This window comes from Lissotriton vulgaris, chromosome 2_1 (genome assembly GCF_964263255.1).
Source record: "Lissotriton vulgaris chromosome 2_1, aLisVul1.2, whole genome shotgun sequence".
Classification (NCBI taxonomy): Eukaryota; Metazoa; Chordata; class Amphibia; order Caudata; family Salamandridae; genus Lissotriton; species Lissotriton vulgaris.
The window spans coordinates 1,587,433,655-1,587,455,343 of NC_141687.1; the positions used below are offsets into that span (position 1 = coordinate 1,587,433,655).

The 21,689-nt window shown below is 45.7% G+C and overlaps 1 protein-coding gene across 1 annotated transcript in view; it reads right to left on the reverse strand.

The window, feature by feature from the left end:
* LRP1B (LDL receptor related protein 1B) overlaps window positions 1-21,689 on the reverse strand; it is a 3,669,685-nt gene that overhangs the window by 1,877,630 nt on the left and 1,770,366 nt on the right. The window contains exon 19 of the mRNA XM_086955170.1: window positions 17,192-17,272. Coding sequence (XP_086811296.1) covers window positions 17,192-17,272 — 81 coding nt within the window. The remainder of the gene's footprint in view (window positions 1-17,191; window positions 17,273-21,689) is intronic.

Here is a 21,689-nt window from a genome sequence, read left to right on the forward strand (position 1 = left end):
GGTGTAGATGAGGGGCAGACAATGGCTCTCATCCTTTTGGACCTGAGCGCCGCCTTTGACACTGTAGCACATTACACCTTGCTGCAGTGTCTGAATAAGGGTGGTGTCTCAGGCACGGCACTAAAATGGATACAATAATTTTTGACGGAACGCAGCTTCCAGGTCAGGTCAGACTAGGAGCCCATTATTCTAGAGCCGTGAAACTGGATCAGGGTGTGCCCCAGGGCTCTGCCCTGAGTTCCACCCTATTTAACTTGTATGTATCTCCAGTGGCAAGTATAGTGGAGGACTTTGGAATACGGATTGTGTCATATGCCGATGACACACAGCTGATTGTCTCGCTATCACGGGCGCCGGATCTGGCTGCATCCAACTTCAGAGCATGCATGCGGGAGCTCGCCTCCTGGATGGCCAAAAACTGCCTGAAGTTGAACGTTAGCTAGACAGAGGTGCTTGTGGTGGGGGGGGAACCCGTCTGTGTGGTCATCGGCATGGTGGCTACCTTGCTTAGGCCCAGTCCCTATTCCGTGCCCCCAGGCTACGAACCTGGGTGTATGGGTAGACTCGGACCTCTCATGTGTTCCCCAGATTAGACGTGGGGTGGGAATGTGCTTCGGCGTCCTCAAGGACCTATCCAAGACTATGGACCTTCTTCCTACTGAAGCTAGGAGGACGTTCGTCCACGCACTTGTCACCTCATCACTAGACTATGGCAACATATTGTATTTAGGTGCCACAGTTAAGAGTCTTGATCGGCTTCAGGTGCTGCAAAATGCGGTGGCTCGGTTGGTCTTTAGGCTTCATAGAAGGGCTGCTTCTAAAAAGGCCTTGGACGCTCTTCACTGGCTTCCTGTCAGGACGAGGATAGTGTTTAAGGCCCTTTGCATGTGCCACCGTATCACTCAAGGCACTGGACCGAGGTACTTGCAGGATCTCATCACTTGCTACAGGCCCGTCCGGTCTCTTAGATCTACCGGGACTGGCCTGGTGATGATTCCTAAAGTCAGGAAGGCCCGTATGGGTGGTAGATCAGTCAGTCAGAAGTACTTTATGCGGTTCATAGCAAAAACCATAAAAGTATACAAACAACAGGAGTCAGGGCCAAAAATGGAATACAGCATTAAAAACTAACAATTCATGAGATACATGGGGGGTGGTAGATCGTTCCAGCTCTTGGCGGCCAGGAGTTGGAACAAACTCCCTTTTGAGCTCCGGTTAGAATCTTCTGAGATGAGGTTCAGAAAAGAGCTTAAAACACACTTGTTCCTTCACTAATAGACCTAGGTACTTCAGTCTGGGTATGGGGTTCTGAATCTCTCACTTGCTAGAGCGCGGGGACACGCCGGTGGGCGTAACCAGGCACTTCATAAACCTCCTTATTATTATTATAATTGACATATTTAATTTAGTTGTAAGTCACTATCAAGTTGTACTACCTTTACCCAGATGCAACTAGTGGGCAGCAGCACTGCTGAATGCAATAGGTTAGCAGGGAGTTATACCCAATAGTACTTGCAAAGTAGAATGTTTCCTTAGTTAGTGATAGTTAGAGCTAATGTTGAATACTCAATAAAAAACAATATTCTTTGCTGCAAGTTCCGGATGTGATGTGCTTCAGACTATGAAAGAGTTGCAGAAGTCGACTCTATCCTAACTATAAGTTGATAAATGAGCTCCATCGTCTCACTGTGCTCCCTCAGGGACATGAGACAAAGGGGTCAGCACCACCAGAATGTCACTTTTTTGACGTTCCATTGGCGCAATGCCCTGCACCATATTTACAAAGAGGCATTTACACTTGGCAAGGCTTATTGCCGCTTTGTAAATAGGGTACCCTTTCGTGCAGGTATCTGCATGAAAGGGGAGTACAATGGGTGTTGATGTGTGCATTCCACAGCACTACCATTGCTTTTTGACACTGGCTCAGATTTACAGGGATGTGTAAATCTGAGGCAAAAGCAGGCGTTAGTTTGGCGCAACAAGGAGAAATACTTTTATTTCGCCTCATTTCTGCTTTTAATATGTTGCTGCTTCCTACAGCACACATTAAAAAAGCAAAACAATGTTAATTATTGTTTATGTGCAGGAATGGACATCCTCCTGAACATAAGCAATCATTCCTGTAACGCAGACACCCTTGCACTATGGCGCAAGGGTGTCTGTTTTGGCGATAGGCAGCTATTTTTAGCGCCAGTGCAAGGGAAAGCACAGGGGGCACCATATTCTTTTAAATACAGTGCATCCCTGAGGTTTTGGAATGATGTGTCACTGCAAATATTTCTACAGCACTATGCAGTGCCATTTCTTTGTACATATATCCCTCAGTCTCTTCTGAAGCAGCCAGATAACACACTGCTTCCAAGTTTCTCGCTTTGATTTTGCTGAGAGGAAAGACCAATCAGCTACAAAAAAGGTAGAAAAAACATTGTTTACATTTTATTTATTTATTCTATTTTTTTGGCTGATTGAACACCCATGTTTTATCGGGATTATTCAGAAGAAGGTGTGCGTGCACTGGGAGCGAATTGAGTCATTGTTTTTAAATTCTCTTTCAGGTAAGAGGCAACTCCTGCTCCCTCAGCACTTCCAATTTTTAATTTTAGTCAGCAGATGTGTGCTAATAATATTAGTCTGTTTTTATAGTGGTTTTTCTAAGCACTGCTGATAATGTGGAGTTACTATGTGTAGAGTCCTGGGCCTTATGCCCGAAAGCTAGATAGAGGGGGTCATGGACACTAATGTCAGGGGTAAATAGCTAGCCACCAGCCCATTTACTTGGGCCCCGTTTATTAACAGGATCACTTGACCAGTGATGACTGTGTTGGTTGGGTGTGAGGTGAGGGGTAGGACTGCTCCTAGGGAAACTGTGGAAACACACACTAATAAACTGGATACACTATAGTCCATCAGTCTCCAGGGGCAATCAGGAGAACAGTACTGGATGCATGGACTGATGAAGCTGGCTGCAACGGGACATCTCTGCTCACATTCATAATTTAACCTGAGTGGTTCAAGGCACAGACACTGGGTCAGAGAAGTCCAAAACCTTCTGGTCGCATGCCCGCCAGAGTTATGTACATTGTGTTGAGTTGGTCCACTCTGCTGATGCTCGGGATGGTTGGTGGTTGGTGCCAACAATGTAAACAGGAGCATTGTTGGAGTCCAATACAGAGCATCAATCACAAAGCATATCTATTGAGGTCCCTGCTTCAAGGCCTTGCCACCTTCTAGTATCTAACAGTGGGGCAGTGCCAAGTCCATTTTCTCACACTTGTGGTTGCTCCTTGGATGGGTTGCCAGGGTTATGCATTTGGTCTGTTCTACGGATGCATATCTGCTATGTCTGGGCACTGCAAGACTCCTAAGGAGCCACTGGCTAGTTTCTCATGCAACCACATGGTTAGGTAGGTCTTAGTCAAGACTCTCTCTCACCACCGGGATCAGGGTGCATGCAGGGTGGGAATTCTCTAGTTGACAGACTCCACCGAGTGGCACTAGTGCTTCTTGTCTGTAGTTCTGATAGTGGTGTTGGACTCCAATCATGGTGTTTAATGCTCCAGGGATGGTAGTGATGATGCACAAGACAGGGACTGGCATGATGGAGTTTCATGTCATGTGGTGAACATGTATAACAGGTTGCGACAAATTGCCTTGATGTTCGTGGGCATTCCTTCTTGGGTCGTCCACAACTTGAAGTGATGGTGACCAGGTGCTTATGTTCTTTCTTTGTGGAGTCATCTGTATCCTTAGCCTGGATACTCTGTTGCTGAGTCGCCAGTAACAATGGCTGGGCAGCTATGCCAGGAAGTGAGGGGCAGAAACTCGGTTTGAGCATGCTTGTAGGTTATTCCCGGTTCTCTTGATGTGCTGTTGCCATTCCGTCCTTGTTTTGCCTCAAGGGTTTCTTCGTGTCGACAGATGCCTTCCATCCATGGCTTGAACCCTGTCAAGTGCGCCTTCCTGGCCTGTCCACTATTCATTTTCCATCCTTCAGGGCCAGGTCAGTCATCATGTTTCCCACTGTGAACCAACAGGTCACATTTCCTTCTCCACTTTCTTCTTGGTACTTCACCATGCACCTTCTTTCTTGCAGTTCAGACTTCTCATTGAGAGTCTCCTCTTGTGCAGTGGCATACACCTTCTTCAGATGTCGGTCAACAAGGCATCTCCGTGGTTGAATGTTGCTGTAGTCCGGCCACTGGATTCCACTGTTGGGTTACGGTTTGGTGATGACAAGGGCAGTTACTGATCCAATTCTCCTTGTCTCTGTTGGTACTGTAAGCGTCTGGCTACATCTTGCTTGTTCCCTCTTCTGATACCTTCTTGGAGCTCCCACTCTGGTGGTGAATGTGTATGACTGGTTTTCTGCTTCGAGGGTCTCTCTGCCACTTGACACTTCTTCCCTAGGTTGCTGTGGTATAATGCTGTGTGTCACATATGCTATTCTCAGAGGCCTTTTTCTGTGGGCAGCATGGAGCTTTGTTTCTACCTTATTTCTCTTGCTGGCACAGAACTTGCACATTGAGGCATCTCTGGCATCAGGCATGGTTGGTGGGTGTGGTACGGTATGCCTTGTGGTTCTAGGAATTTGCTGTCCTAGGGTCTAGACCATGGCCACAGGTTTGTGTGCGTCTGTCCACTTCTGGTACAGCTCTGCTTTCCTTGGGTTGTGTCCACAAGGCAGGTATGGTTGGTCACATAGGGCTGTTGGGTAGAGGCATAAGCTTTCTAACTCCTGTTTTCCTTTGTCAGTGGGATGCTGCTGCCCTGAGTATATTTGTGTTACTTGGTAATGCCTGTCAGTTGATGCTCAAAGTCCTTTGAGTGTTCTTTCTGTATGTGTTCCAAAGATTAGATGCCCCAACATATTAATTATAGATTGCTCTGTGTTCTAGAGGGGTCAGACACATTTTTGTTTTTACTTCTGAGGTGGTGGTCCTGTGTGAGGAGTGTCTGCCATCATTTTATTGGAATTTTTCAATCAGCATACAGTGCCCTCTAGTGGGTATTTCTTGCCATCGTGCTGCCCCTTATAATTCTCAGTGAGTGGTGCTGGAATACAACAGAACTAATAAGTGAGGGACCAAAATTGACAGACGTGGAGTCACTCCACCCGAGGCAGAATCTGAGCCCTGTTTACCAACGGCACTTCTTTTCTGGTATGGGGCTTGCACTACCATGTGAAGGCTCATCAGAATTATTGTTGGGCACTGTGCTTTATGACAACAGGCTTCTTTTCTCTTGGCACTCCCCAGTAAACTGCTGTTTACTATTATGCCTATGGGTGTTGGAGGGTGGATACAAGGGGCATGTAGTTCTCTCTGCACCTGTCCCATCTTCTCTATCCCCAGCTCTGATATGCATGTCTTTCTCCAGCCAGTTATGGAGGCGCCTGACCTGAGTGTCAGGCACGCACCTAACTTCCTCTTTGTCTGTGACGGCTTCCCTTGCACTAATGTACCTCTTCCCCTCTCTTGCTGAGCAGCGGTGCTGGAGCTGGAAGGTGTCGCGGGAAGCAGAATGGTCTCCTCTCCTCCCAGCGTGGTGGTGGTAGATGGCCACTAGGGTGCATGTGGTGCCTTCCTTCCTTGTTACAACTTCACTGCCTCGCAGCTCCTGTCCAAGTGATGAAAAACGTTGCAGGGAACTTACGTGCCGCTGCAGGTAACAGGGCCACTTCAGGGATGAGTTCAGTTTACTGTTGCTCAATTTCTGAGGCGCTGGGGTTGAAACATCCGCTGGTGGCTTGCTCTCCCCTCCTGTAATTTATTCTCCCCAAGTGCTTCTCTTTTACTCTATTTGCGGTAGGTCTTTGGTATAAGGCAATGGGATATGCACTGCAGACTCACTGTGGTGCAGGCAGGTAATGGTGTACTACAGGGACAAATTTCTACTTGCTCCTTGCTTCTACTCTCGGAGGGGCATCATCCTTTTTGGACAGCCACAGAGGTCTAGGAGGCCGCAAACGGCCCCCTCTGGGACTGCACGTCTGTTCTTTTCATTTTACTGTGCACACAGTAAAATGTTCTACCCCTATGGACATCTCCAACTCGGGGATCCCTCAAGACCACCACCTTTGAGTGCAACACCTACTGAACTCCTGGCTGAACGATGGCAAGAATTTCCTGCTCTGTAAATATGTAATATATAATTGTTTTACCCTGATCGCAGTTAAACTTTAATCCTGAGTGAATTTGTTATTTGTATATATATATATATATATATATATATATATATATATATATATATATATATATATATATATATATATATATATATATATATATATATATATATATATATATATATATATATATGTGTAGGAGGCTAGTAAACTATGTTTTCTGGCACGTGGATACTCAGAGGGGGTTGTAAATGTAAATGTACAGGAATTTATATAGCACAAATCACCAAGCGGTTTCTAAGCACTTGCTTAGGGAACCCGTCCTGGTATTCCCCTGTGAGATAACCCCAGCAGGGTATCCGCAAGGTGAAAGCCAGGCATCCCGCCACGAGGGGCCGTTGTGGAGATTAAGCAAGCTATTGCCCAGAGTCGCAAAGTGTGAACCCATTAATCGAGTAGGCACCGGAGCGAGAATTGTCGAGTCCATGGACATTTTAGGACCCAAGACCCGCCGAGACGGGAATTGAACCCTGGTCCCGGGTTGACCTCTGCTTCCAGGTCTGCCTCCTCTAACCAGTGAGCCACACTTCTCCACAGTGTGCTAAAGGCGATGGAGCGCCCTAGCTTTAGCTCCTAAAATTATGATAACAACATCTCAGCTAGACTCCTCTAGACTTATTGTTACCAACAACATAAGGAGATCCGGAAAATTTTCAGTCGCAACTGGAACTTGATAACAGGGGATCCTGTCATCGGGGGTCTGGTAGGCAGAAGACCGGAATTTTCCTTTAGAAAATCTACCTCTATGTCTGACAGACTTGTCAAAAATCACCTAGAACAGCGTTTGAACAAGGTGGTGGCAGCGCCTTGCGATATCGCTTGGGAAAGGCGAGCAGACTGCGAGTGATTCTCTTCTGCTCTCCCACTCTGCGCAGTATAGTCTCATTAGCCCTTTTTAACTTTTTTAAAAACGAATACGTTTTATCACTCAATTGATTTAATAATTGTGTTGTGCTGTTTATTAATTGCATGGCTTTTAAAATAATTTGTGTGCTGCTTCCCGGTCCCCCTGTGCCCCGGTCCACCGGTCCACCGCGGCTTGCCTGTGCCGATTGTGTGGAGGGACAGGTCGGGCGCCATCTTTGGAGTCCCGGACCCCTACTGGACTGGAGTTAGCGGTCCAGCTCGGGGAGGGGCTTGGGCCTCAAATAGGATCGGATTCTGCAGCCCAGCGCGTTTGAACAAGGTGGTGGCAGCGCCTTGCGATATCGCTTGGGAAAGGATGCAGACTGCGAGTGATTCTCTTCTGCTCTCCCACTCTGCGCAGTATAGTCTCATTAGCCCTTTTTAACTTTTTTTAAAACAAATACGTTTTATCACTCAATTGATTTAATAATTGTGTTGTGCTGTTTATTAATTGCAAGGCTTTTAAAATCATTTGTGTGCTGCTTCCCGGTCCCCCTGTGCCCCGGTCCACCGCAGCTTGCCTGTGCCGATTGTGTGGAGAGACAGGTCGGGCGCCATCTTTGAAGTCCCGGACCCCTACTGGACTGGAGTTAGCGGTCCAGCTCGGGGAGGAGCTTGGGCCTCAAATAGCGAATGCCTCCTAGAACGCGCAGCGGTCTCGCGCAGCGGGCGCGCCGAAGGAGCACCAAAGGACGGCCCGTCTGTGCCCGACCGTGCCACGGACGGGCCCAGGGCCAGCTATTCTGCACTTCTTTCTCATGGTCGATCCGGGCCCCACAGGATTACTTACTCTCATGGGGATCTTCTGGAGCTGTCTCACCCCGCTGTAAAAGGTCGCTGTTTGCGGGTGGGACAGGAGTGTGTTATGGCGGTGTGCCCAAGTTGTGGTTTTCTCCCCCAGCCTTCCTTACCCCCGCGCTCAGTCGCTGGTACAGGCCACACAACAATTAGGGCCGGCCTAATCAATGCCAGATCTGTGGTGAAACACTCAGCTGACATCTTTGATGTACTGGCGGATGGTCAGCTTGAACTCCTTTTTATCACAGAGACGTGGCTCACTGATTCGTGTGCCCAGACCATTGAACTTGCTGTCCCTAGAGGCTTTAAGATTGTTAGAGCAGATAGACCTCTAGGTAGAGGGGGTGGTCTAGCGGTGATTTTTAAGGAAGAGTGGCACTTTGCCTCTGAGCAATTAGCGGCAGGGGTGGAGGGTGAAGTTCTTCATTTTTCCCTCATTATTAGTCCCCACTTCACTCTGGGGGGGTCTCTGATCTATAGGCCCCCTGGTTATGCCAGCCACTTTATTGAGACTTTGGAGGAATGTATAGTGCCACGGGCCCTGAGTTATCCCAAATTCCTTCTGGTCGGTGATTTCAACATTCACGTAGATGACACTGATTCTTTGGAAACGCGCCGATTGGGGGAAATTTTGGATTTGTCACAGCTCAAACAATGGAGGCCATCTCTTAGACTTAGTGTGCTCCAATTTTCCCATCAAGGTGCTAGGCGTAGAAAAGGTCACTTGGTCGGATCATGATCTCGTCAGATTCTCGTGGGAGGTGGAAAACGTAGACAGATCAGCCCTGGCACTGCCCATTAGCCACTCCCAGAAAATCAACCTGGCTGTGTTCGGCCAGGAGCTATTAAAAACCTGCCTGAAGCTTACTCCGGAGATGGACAAGGCGGTTGATGATTTTAATGGGAGGGTGCTGCAGGCGGCGAATGCGTCCACTAAACACGCTACTGTACCTAGGTTTCGAAACAGCCCCTCTCAACCTTGGTTCTCGCCTGAGCTGAGGGAGTTAAAATTGGGATGTAAAAAGTTGGAGCGAGTTTGGAGGCGTGGGTATAGTTTTGATGCAAAGGCCGCCCTGCGCACAGCCCAAAAAAACGTATTATGCCGCTATCAAAACTGCCAAAGGGATTTATTATGCGGGGAGAATCGCTAAAGCGGAAAATAACAGCAGAGACATTTTCTCTATTGTTAAACGTTTCGTATCGCCAATTGCAGAAACCACCATACTCCCGTCCTCTGCGGAATGGTGTGAAAATCTGTCTAACTTCTTCATAGACAAAATAGCAAAGATTCAGCAGGACTTGCTCTCTGCGTTACCGGCTGATAGTTCAGGGAATGGCCCCTGTATCAGGCCACGCCATTCTGAAATTCAGCAGCTCACTAACTTTTCGCTGGTGGCAGAGTGTGATGTCTTGCCTCTTCTTCAGTCCCTTAAATCGGGCTCTCCCTCCGATCCCTGCCCTGCCCGGGTACTTTCGGGGGTGGCTAGCATTGCCTGCTGGGATGTCACCCAGATAGTGAACCTTTCTCTTTCTTCGGCAGAGGTCCCTGTTAAATGGAAGCAGGCAAAGCTCCTGCCGCTTCTGAAGAAACCAGGCCTTGATGCTACTGTTCCCGGAAACTATCGGCCCATTTCCCTTTTGCCCGCATTGGCTAAAATATGCGAGAAAGTAGTCTTTCGCCAATTGGAAAGTTTTGTAGAGACCTCTAATGCTCTGCACCCAGCTCAGTCTGGCTTCAGGGTGGCCTATAGTATGGAGATGGCGCTGGTAGAGATGACACTGCAACTGTCCAGCTCTGCCTATCTTCAGTTTTTCGTTGGCTAACCTTGGCTCAGTTAAAATGTAACGAGGATAAATCGGAGGTCCTCTTTTATGGTTCCTTCCCCCTCAGTTTCAAGAATTCATTGTGGCCCCCGAATATTCCCTGCCCTAAGGTGATGGGTGGCCCTGCGAAAAATCTGGGATCTGGTTTGGGGAGGATCTAAGATTTGAGGACCATATAAAAAAACTAACCGGGACATGCTTTGCTACTCTAAAAATGCTCAGAAAATTCTAGAGAGGCTAGGGAGACTGTTGCTCGAGTACTCATTTTAGCAAGACTGGACTAAGCAAACGCCCTGTTCGGCGGCATTCCTGCTTACTTGGATAAGCGTTTGCTGGTCATTCAGAATGCCGCTGTCCGTCTCCTTTTTAATGTTCCGAGATGGAAGAGCTTTCGGTCTCATATGTCTAGCCTTCACTGGCTCCCAGTACCACAACGCATTCTTTTCAAAGCTTTAGTGCTCTCATTCAGAGCCACTCATGACCAAGGTCCGGCCTATCTGAAGAAGAGATTCACTCTTTATGCCCCCACAAGAGTTCTTAGGTCATCCTTGCTGTTTAAAATGACCCTCCCCCGGTTCAAGCGAACCAGGTTAGGTGGCCAGTCCATTGCAGTAGTAGCGGCTCGAGCCTGGAACACCCTTCCCTTTCATCTGCGTTCCAGGCAATGTGTAGCCCAGTTTAAGAAAAATCTAAAAACCCATCTGTTTAGAAGTGTGACATAAGTTGATCCTTGCATGTTCTCTTTTGCTCCTTCCCATCGCGCCAGGATACTCCCAAGTAACAGTGCGTGTTACAAAACGATTTATACATACATACATACATACATACATACATACATACATATACATACATCTCAAAGACATTTATGGCATTGAGAAAGGGCTTCATCAAATGTTCAAGTTGCAAAGCCTGCAGAAATGGCTGTAGTAAAACACAGTATTCTACACCATTCAAAGATGAACCTGTGCTAATTACAAAACAGCTCTCCTGTAAGACTGAGTTTGCAGTCTATGTGCTGCAGTGTCCTTGTGATCTCCGGTATGTAGGGATCACCCGACTACCGGTTCACAAGAGGATACTGCAGCACATAAGAGCTATTACTAACAAGGACCAATCCAATCCTACCCTGTGGCACGCCACTATCAAAGCACCCATGAGAGTGACCCCAAATACCTCTCTTATTATGTTATTGACTGCATTTTGCCTCTCAAAAGAGGTGGCAATAGAGATGCACTTTTGAGGGTCCTGGAAACTCGTTACATTTTGGAATTATACAGCCGTACTCCCGGGGGGCTGAATGCTAGCGAGGATCTGTATACCTGTTTGTAAATCATTAACATTTGTTTTTACATCTAGTAGTATTTTACCCAAGGTATCAGATTGATATATATATTTTCTCATGTAGTCTGGATAGCCACATATAATTCTTGAACAGTCTTTTTGCTCTCAATTGCCATGGTTTTAGCTAGTTTGGAACATCAGTCAGATGGTTAATTTGGTAGGGAGCGGCTCCTCCCTTCACATTGAGAAAGAATGTTTTTTAAAAAAATTATAAATGACATTTGTAATTGATTATTTCACTTATTGCACTTTGCACTTTATCAATAGATTTTGCACTTAGCTGTGACAATTGCTCCTTGCCATGATATGGGGTAAATTATTATCTTGCTTATGTTTACAGAGGTTATTGTTTACATTCGCACAGAACACTTTAATGCAGATCCCCACTTGGGATTTATTTTGCACAGGTTTTTTAATTAGGAAACTTGGTCTCTAATGTAATGACATCATACATTGTTTTTAGGATAATTTTATATATTTATATATTTATTTGTTTATTTATATATGTATTTACCTTAATTGCGTGATGTTGCACATTTGTATTTATTAGATACTATGTGTGGTAACTCAAACCCACTTTGGGTTATATGTGTGACTGACAAGACTCCAAACAATTACAGTCTTTTTATTGTTTCCTTTTTTCAAACCTGTGATTGTGGGGGTGAGAACTATTAGTCCACCCTCAGTGTTCTGTATTTAAATTTCCCAAATGGCTTTGCAATCATGTCATGTGATCAAGGCAGTGGATACTGCCGAAACGCGTAATGGCGGCCATGCTGAGCAACAGCAAGCTTAAATAAATTCACTTTGTTTGGCACCAAGAAACAGGTTCCTCTTTTTCGTCTTTCCAGTCCGATGAAACGTGGCGGGACTGGGATTGCTTGGCGAATTCTTCTTATATATTATATATATATATATATATATATATATATATATATATATATATATATATATATATATATATATATATATATATATATATATATATATATACATATATATATATATATAAGTATATATATATATATAACTCTAACCAATAGTATATGTAGTATACCTTTGTACTTATTACCATTCCTACGTGACTTTAGAGTTTATCTCTTTGCATTGCTTCCTTAAGTGACTTTACAATTTGTACAAATGCACTTTTTCCCTCCTTTCACTCCACTTGTATATATAACTCTAACTACTAGTGTATGTGGTAGACCTTTGTACTTACTACCATTCCTATGTGATTTTAGAGTTGATCTGTTTGTATATCTTCCTTGAGTTACTTTACAACTTGTACATTTGCAATTTGTCCCTCCTTTCACTCCACTTGTATATTTTTAATTTTTTTTCTGTTTGTATCTCTAATGTAACTCATGTAATCCAAAGTCCTTATGTAACGCAACTGGTTCTTTTGTGAAGCACTCTGACACCTTCGGGTAATGTTCGCGCTATATAAAATCGCATTAAATAAAAAAGAGATAAAACGCAAGTGATACAGTGGTATCAAGCTGCACTGGTTCTTTGTGATTGCAGCCTTGTAAGTGAAACAGCTTTTCCGTCTTTTTAGTGTGTCTCTCCTAAGGCATGCATGCCTTCTAGCGGCCAACTCTGTGTTCTGCGGGGCCACTCCTCCAGAGAGCAGTCAGCTTGCATCCTGCCTTCTGACTATGGTCTCTCCTCCCAGCTAGTTAGACCTACTTCTGCGTTCCAGGGACAGGAACCCAGATGCCAACTCCTCTCAATGCCCGACGGGCAGAGCTTACCTCTTCACCTGTCCCAGTGAGTCAGAACAGGCAGGGTGGGAACAACACTCTTAACAGGTCTCCGACTCAAACATATAGTGGCTTCATGGTGGCGCTGCAGCTTCTTCTCGGTACCTGCCAACTCTCGCCATCTCTTACTTGTTATAGCGGTCTTGCCTGTCCTTTCTTTCGGTGTTTGGCATCTGAAACTGCAGGGTTTGGGAGGCACCCAGGGCTTAATTTGAGCCGGAGCTTGCCGGTGCTCAGCACCGGCACTTAATTATGGGGGCCGGGTCTATCACACGGCATTAAGTGCACCTGTTCTCCTGCCTTATTTTGACTTTTTAAAGTTGTGCGTGTCTCTGTCTGTGCACTGACTGGTGGTGACTCTGGCAGGCACACACAGCGTGTGGCTGTGTGGCGCTGCAGTGCTGTCACTGTTGCCAACTTGCCGACTCTGACTGACCAGGTCGTCGACGTCGTCGATGATGCATGCATTGCAGCAGCATACAGCTGAGCTGCCCCGCTCTCTGTCTTCTCCGGGTCCCAGCAGTTACTCTCTTTCTCTAAGAATTCCACTTCCCGGCCGCGGCGCGGATCAGGGCCCCAGTGGGCGGGACTTGTTGTTTTGTAACTTTTGTTACTTGTTGCAGGGGCCAGGGCACTGGGCAGGGCTTTGCTGCGGGGGTTGGGGCTGTGCACGCCAGAGGAAGCGACGCGTGCGCAGATTGCATGCAATTGAATGCATTGCACTAGCATTTTCTCTGCCCGCCCCAGCATACCTGCGCAGTGCGCACCTGTTCCCTCGCCGAGTATCTAGGAGGTATTCGCCGCCCAAAGTTGCTGGTGGACTCGGAGTTGGGAGCGGCGAGTGCTCAGCAGGTGAGGGGGAGGTGCGAGCGAGGCGGGGCAGGGGGCCTGGCAGTGGCGTGAACGTGATTAATTTACTGGTGGTGGCCAGACCAGTCAGGTTTTGTAAAACATCCTGATTGGTCTACCTACCACTGCTACAGCAGCGCCTGGACAAGATGGCCTGGGCCCTGGGGGTAGGCCGGCGCCGGCCGAATTTCCGAAATAAGGCAGGCAGGTGAGGTGAGGTGAGGCGAGCAGGCAGAGCTGGCAGGGCCTGGTGGCGGCGGGGGCAGGATTACGTTTTTTTTATATTAATTATCATTGTGGTTGTGTTATTATCATTACATACATTTATTATCACATGAAGATTGGCCTGGACGGAGGCTGGGAATGATAGGCGGCGTAGGCCTGGCCGGCAGACATCATGAATTAACAAAAAAATCTGCGCAGGTGAGGCCTTCAGAATAGATTAACTTTTTTATGTTCGACGTCACGGTCACACTGCATAAATGTTGTCTGACCCCGCACCCGCGCTCACTGACCCCCCCCCCACTTTTACACTCGGGATCACAGTTACTATATTTACTTTGTACTTTAACGGTTGGTTCATTTGTGCAGATAATGTCTGCTGCTGGCAGCCAATGATAAGCTATCTCTGGGCACAGAGACGGGTGCTGCCAGGATGAGGTCCGAGCACCGACTGAAATAGGTTCCAACGGTTTACGTGTTTAAAAGTTTCCCCTTTTTCATTCACCCTCAGTACTCTGGAATGTTAGCCCCGGACGGATCTATATCCAGACTTTAGTGACGCACTATGTTTATTATAATGAAGGCGTCTAAGGGATTGGAGGGCACAGAACTGTTTTTTCTTCGTACTCCAATGAAACGCATTAAGCGCGGCAGAAGCACAGACATGTACCATCGTACCCGGGCAATTACACCGATCAGTACAGGGGAGGGGTCAGTATGAGAAATTAACACAGTGGCCTAGGGGCAGTCCATCAGTGCTCAATTTGTAAATAAATAAGTGGCAGGGCCCTCGTCAGAAGGCCACCGCAGCTTGCACCATCCATTGCCAATGACCAACCATCTAGCAAGGGAGAATGCAGACGGAAATTAATGTCTGGCACTGCACTGGTAATAGAGGGCTGAAGGGCAGTGGGCAGTACTGGTAAAGAGAAAGGGAAACGGACGTGGGCTGAAAGAGAAAGGGCTGCAATACACTGGGTGGTACTGGCGCTAGATTATAGGGGCTTGGGTGTAGTGGGGAATAAATGCAGGCACGAGACTGCCTGCCAGCCATTGAAGGGCGAGGGCAGCAGGGTAGTTTAAAATACTGTTGGCAGATTGAAGGCGTGGCAAGGCGAGGGAGGTGCGAGCATTTTGTGCCCCCGGGTGGATATAAAATTGAAGGCACGCTGGTCAGTGTATGTGAAATGCAGGGGTTTCTAGGAGCGATGCCCTCTCTGTGGACAGCGAGGGTCTGATGGTTGGAAAGAACAAATTCTGCTCTGATTAACCACTTTCTGCCCAGCCCTCTGTGCCGTATCTCGTTCTCAGACTATTTAACATCAGGTGCCTTCATTCAATTGGCAGTCTGTATGAAAGCCACAGACCGCCCTCTTTTTCATTAGCAGCCCATGGCAATCCCTTCACTGTGCCCCCTTCTATGGCAGTCTGTATGAAAGCCACAGACTGCCCTCTTTTTCATTGGCATCCCTCAGCATTCTCTTCACTGCCCCCCCCTTCCATTGGCAGTCAGTGCCACACCCCACAGTGCCCCATTTTTTTTCAACATTGATCTCTGTGCGTTCCGAATACACAAGCCCCTCTCCTAATGTATTTTCTTATGGAACAGCCAGGCCTGGAAGGAAGTGCTCTTCTCTTGGCAGCAGGGTTCACAGTGGAGAGTTTAATTTGCCAGAAAGTGATGTTCTTCTGCTCTCCTTGCAGTGCACCCTTCGCCCAGTGACACTGACACCTACTGCATTGCTGCCAAGGTCTCTGATTCCTATGAGTGCCATTTCATAATTTCAGTTATTTCAGTGTAATTATGAATGACATTTCAACGACTATGATGAACACTTTCTAGAGAGCAAAATCAAGCAATGAAGATGAGAGAAACACAAATATCAGACATTGTACCCCTGTGCATTGAGATTGTCTGGCTCATACGTTTTGAGCTGAATCATCACCCTTTATTAAAGCATCCGCTACATTATGATCCCGTCCATAATTGTTCCAACACCTTTAAGCGATGTTTGTAATTTTTAGGACAAGGTTATGCTTAAATTGTACTCTATTTTGCTCTGGAGCAAACATATTTCTCTAGTGTGACCTGAGTCCATAATATCTATAATACTTTAGGCCTCAAATTCTTAATTCCTAAATTCATTACATTGAAGTTTCTCTTTCAGATGTGTATGTTTGAACCCTCCTATCAAACACTTACTTTGAGGAAGGCTCACTTGCTGAAATTCAGATTAGGTATTACATCTGACTTTTAGCAGTGCCAGTTGAGGATATGGGTGGAGTCAATAGAGTAAGTGGGTGGAGCCAGTGGAGACAGTGGGTGGAGCTCGGAAAAAGTAGGTGTGGCCTCCAACAAACATTTGAGCACCTGCACTTCATATTTTACAAATTAAGCACTGGAGGCACCCGTTACAGGGCCGGACTGGGAACCACAACCGGCCCATGCAAAGTGCTCGGCCGCCCCTCACCCCACTCAAGGAGTTGGAGGTGCCGCCAAGCTCTTTGCCGATTTTGGTACAGGGACGATTTTGCAGCTTTGCTGCAAATACGGCCCTGTAACAAAAACGGCCCCCCAGGGGCCCAAAACCGGCCTCCACCCATGCGGCGCACCGGGGCATTGCCCGGTGCCCGCGATGCCCAGTCCGGCCCTGACCTGGACCCTGTTTCCTTGCTGGGGCAGAGTTCGTCCCCTTATGGGCATGATCTAAACTCTTCCCTGGTCGAGCAATGATCCAGCCATCCTTCTCACTCACAGTGGTTTACTGCAGGGCAGGGCAGAGCGGAAGGTGGGGTCAGACCGCCTCATCGTCAATGTAGAGTTCTGGGTCCTAGGTCTACATGTTAGGTAAATAACAACATGGGCACTAGTGTCAGGAGTTAGATAGCCGGCCATGAGCACATGCATCCAGGCACTTTCATTGATGGTGTCACCTGACTTCTAAATCCTGTGTTGGAAGGGTGTTGTGTGAGTGATGGGACTGCCCTTACGGAGGTGCTGCAGCATGACATGTCCTGCGGGACAGTATACTATAATACCCTAGTTTTCTCCCTCATAAAGGTAGAAGGGTAAAATAGGTTTCGCTGGCATTGTAGTTGAAACCTGCATATTACAGCAAATGTCAGCGGTGTATGTTTTATTCAGTGAGACATCTTGCAAGTTGAGTTGCCTTCTTGAGCAAACTGAAGCCCTAATTTAGATACTGCTGTATATTTGGGAAAGGTGGGTCATTAGTACCAAGATACAATTCAATGTGTGCTTTGTGTTATGAAATGGTCACTAATATTAACACGTTATACTTGCCTGAATCGCAGTGCCATTTGCTACTAATGCATCTTCCATTTTTGCAGAGAAACTGTGTAATAGGTTCACAGGTTGGCATTTCTGTCAGGGAACAAACAAAGGAAATAGCACGAATGAGCATATGAGTGACGTCTTTTGTTTAAAACCTGCTGACAGCTGCGACAAATCCACCCACTGCCTTCCCAGCAGATATTATTGGGACACGTACTGAACAAAGGCATGAGAATATTCACCAGGCGCATTGGCGAGAAAAAAAACCAGAAGTACGGATAAAGAAAATAAATGCCACCCCCTTTCTGTTGATTAAAAAATAAATGTGCGTGAAGCAGAATGTTTAGAGCATTCGGTGTTGTGTCTACATAACAAAGGGCCACATGTGCAAGCCTATTTTGGTGGTTGCAAACATGCCGATTCACATAAAATACTTTTTGGGCCATATGTATGAAGCTAATTAGCATTCGCAAAGGCCGAAATTCTGCGAATTTCGGCCTTTGCGAATGCTAATTACCTAAATGGTATGTATCAAACATTTTTGCATCAAAATAAGGAATCGCTAAATTTGCTATTCCTTATTTTGCGATTGCACTTACGGAATCGCACATTTTGCGATTCCTTAAATGCAATGTATCAAAGAAAAAATATGCAAAAAATGCCATTAAGGAATCGCAAATTACCACCAACTTCTAGTTGGTGGTAAGTTGCGAATTCTTTTAATAATGATTTTTTCCACAAAAAACCAAAGGTGCCATATGACGCCCATACATGCCCTTAGGGCATGTATGTGCGCCATATGCCCCCAAATGTCTTTTTCAGGGGTGCAGCAGGGTGTTCTTGAGACACCCCTGCACCCTTGAAAAAATTCCTAATTTGTGATTAGCAAATTGCTAATCGCAAATTGCCCCTTCATTCCTTATGGACCTTCTGGCCCATAGAAATGAATGGGTAATTTGCGATTAGCAATTTGCTAATTGCAAATTAGGAATGGAAGGAATCGCTATAAAAAAGCTATTTTGTTCTTACATACCATTTTGCATTTCCTAAATAGCGATTCCTTAAAATTCGCTATTTAGGAAATGCAAATTGGTTTGATGATACAGAGATGTAGAAAGCCCTATTTGCGATTCGGTAACCTATTACCTAATCGGGTAGGTGATTTGGTATTAAGAAGGAGCATGTTTAGGGCTTCCTTTTCTATTACCCAAATGTAGTGGTATGTGTGAATGCTTTGCGACAGAAATGCATTTGCCAACCATTTGCAATATACCGCCAATTGCACATTGGTGGTAACTCATTCTCAAATGGGAAGGGGTACTATTCCTTTAAGAATATTTTTTTTAAATTTTTTTTTAGAGCAGACCATTTTTAAACCTATCCTGTTTTCCTTTAAAGAAAATGGCCTGCATTTCAATTAAAAGGTTGCTTGATTTGAAACCAATCACAGGCATGGTAGTCTGCTGACCACAGCAGGGCACCATTACTGTGATTTTAGCGATTACCAATGGGTCACAAACCAAGAACTACCACATTAATACTCATGAGGTAGGTCTATTTGTGACTTTCATACATTTGATAATAGTGATTTCCTAATTGCAATTTGCAGGAAATCGCAATTAGGAACTGGCTATTTCACAGTTTCCTACATGTGGCCCAAAATGAAGCACTGAACGATGGTTCATCTGTCTCGGACTGTGGTAAATACATTTCAACTGGAAGCAGCACTGCGCTCTGCTGCCCACACAAGCTGTACCCATGTTGCTTTCAAAGGAGAGGGGACACATGCTTATGCCCCATTAGTTTTCCTATGTTGTGTGGAAACTTAAATGTACGCTACAGCCAATTTCTATAATTATTGTCACGTTCAGCAACCGCCATAATCATATATGATCCTGCCACATTTCTTGAAGCACTTGCAAATAAGAAGAAAACTAATCACATTATAATTGGAAAAATATCGTTTTATATGGGGAAAAATAACGTGGAACTATAATAATACACAAAGTGTGAAAATAAAGATCATTTGGTTAATTTTTACTAAAGAAAGCAATAGCGAGTAATATTTATGAGCCAAGTGAGAGGCAATCTTAAAGCCATCTATTTTCACCAATCAATAGAACTTGATAGTGGAGTGGAGAAGTGTGGCTCACTGGTTAGAGCAGGCAGACCCTGAAGCAGAGGTCAGGCCCGGGACCAGCGTTCGATTCCCGACGCGGCAGGGTGTTGAGCTCAAATGTCCACGGACTCGATAATTCTCGCTTCGGTGCCTGACCTAATCATGGGTTCACACTATGCAACTCTGGGCATTAAGCTTGCTTAATCTCCACAACGGCCCCCCTGCGGCGGCATGCCTGGCTTTCACCTTGGGGATGCTCTGTAGGGGCTATCTCACAGGGAAAAACCAGGACGGGTTCCCAAGGCAAGCGCGGAGATACCCCTTCGGGGGTCGATTCTGGCGCTATATAAGAAATGCAATAATAATAATATTAATAGTACGAAGATCCAGGTTCTGATATGAATATGTTCAGCATATATTTCTACACAGCAAACATAACTACCTATTTAGCTTTGGGAAAGAAGGATTGGATTTCATGCATTTTCAGATGTGCTGGAAAGATATATCCTGTCCTCATTAACAGTAGCTGCCCGTGGTGGGAGTGCTGCCGGGGGGTGACGTGGGGCGGGGGAAGGGCAGGGTGGGGGCTAGTAAAGTCCGGAATACGGCTGCACAGAGGTAAGTACGCCAAATGGGATGCAGTGCATGCAACAATATTTGTTTCATTTATTTGTTTGTGCACTTGCCTCTGTGCAGCCGTATTCCGGAGTTACTACCCCCCACCCTGCCCATCCCTCGCCCCACGTCACCGCCCGGCAGCACTCCCACCACGGGCCGCTACTGGACATTAATTTCTAATATGTTTAATTTAAATTTTGTTACATCTCCATTGTTTCTTCCTCTAGATGTAATAATTGCATCAATCATGATGGGGGGAGGGGGAGGAAAAAGCTGACATGAGTTTGATAATGTTTTGCACTTCTACTTGTTCAGAAGACATTGTTTTGCTTCAATGTACTCTTGCTAGTGACCTTCACTGAGAACTAACACCTGAATTCTAATGATGAATCTTTATTGCAATTACCTACATTGTTTCCTAGAAACTCTAACCATGGGAGCATGAGGGTTCATGGGCTTATTCGTGCATATATGTCTGTAATGAAATTTATGTTTATTGAATATGTACATAGAGTAACCGTATATATCTATCTATCAGTGGCTGCTTTTGCCAGCCACTGTGAAACATTCAAAGTGAGCATGAAAACACTTTTCTGAGTTCTACATGTTGAAATAACATGCCTCTGCCCTAGGAAACATTCCATACATATTATCTTTTCTTTGGTGGCAGTGACACATTTCATTTTGCAAAGGACAGAGATGTGTGCGTATAAACCTTCAACGTTTCAATTGATATGTATTTGATTAAAAAAATCTTTATAGCTAAAACTCCATTGGTTGAGTGGTAGACTTACTGATAAAGTTAACACCATCAGAATGCTAATTGTGGCAAACCCAATTATAAAACTAAGGGGCATATTTACAAGGGAAGTGGCGGAGTGAGGCATTAGCCTCCCTGGCTTAACGCCTCACTCCACCACTTCAGACACGCAGGGCTGCATCATATTTACTAAAATATGGTGCAGCCCTGTGTTTCCCCCTGTGCTGGTATTAAACTTAGCAACCTAGCGCCAACCTAAGCACCCTTGCACCAAAGTGCAAGGGTGTCTGTGTTCAGTGGACGATTGTTTGTGTGCAGGAAGGTCCCCCTTCCTGCACATAAACAATCTTGAAATGCAAATTTGTAATTTCTATGTGTGCTGATTCAGCACACATAGAAGTTGAAAAACAGTATTTTTTGAAAATTATTGTTTATGTCCAGGAAGGGGGACCTTCACAAAGGTAAACTTACACTTTTGTTTAAGTTGACAATTCTATGCTATTCATAAAAGATTTATGTACGCTGACCCCACACTTATAAAGGTACTACTCATAAATCCCTTTGGGAATAGCATATAATCGTCAACTTACACAAAAGTGTAAGTTTACCTGTGTGAATCTGGCCCAGCATATGTATTTTTGTCACAATGACGCCCCTAGTGGAACAAATACTCAAATTGCAAATCTTTCAATAAGCTGACAGGTGTGGTCTTCCAGGGTTTCCCTAATTCTTAGGGTCCCAGTTCCAAGACAATGGTTCAAATCCATTCTTGCACTGCAATCTGAACTTGGAGTTTGTGCTGTCGCACGATGTGATAGCATCTACGAGGGTCTGAACCCTTTACCTTGACCACCTTGCTGATTCTCTTGTGCAAATGTAGAAGGCAAGAGTGCAATAACTGGTCTCTTGGTGGTTTTTTTCTTAATAACTCATGAGCACTTCTTCTGGCATGCAAATTATGATTGGCATGCCCGTTGTGCCCGTTCTGGATTGGGTTCCTAACCATGACA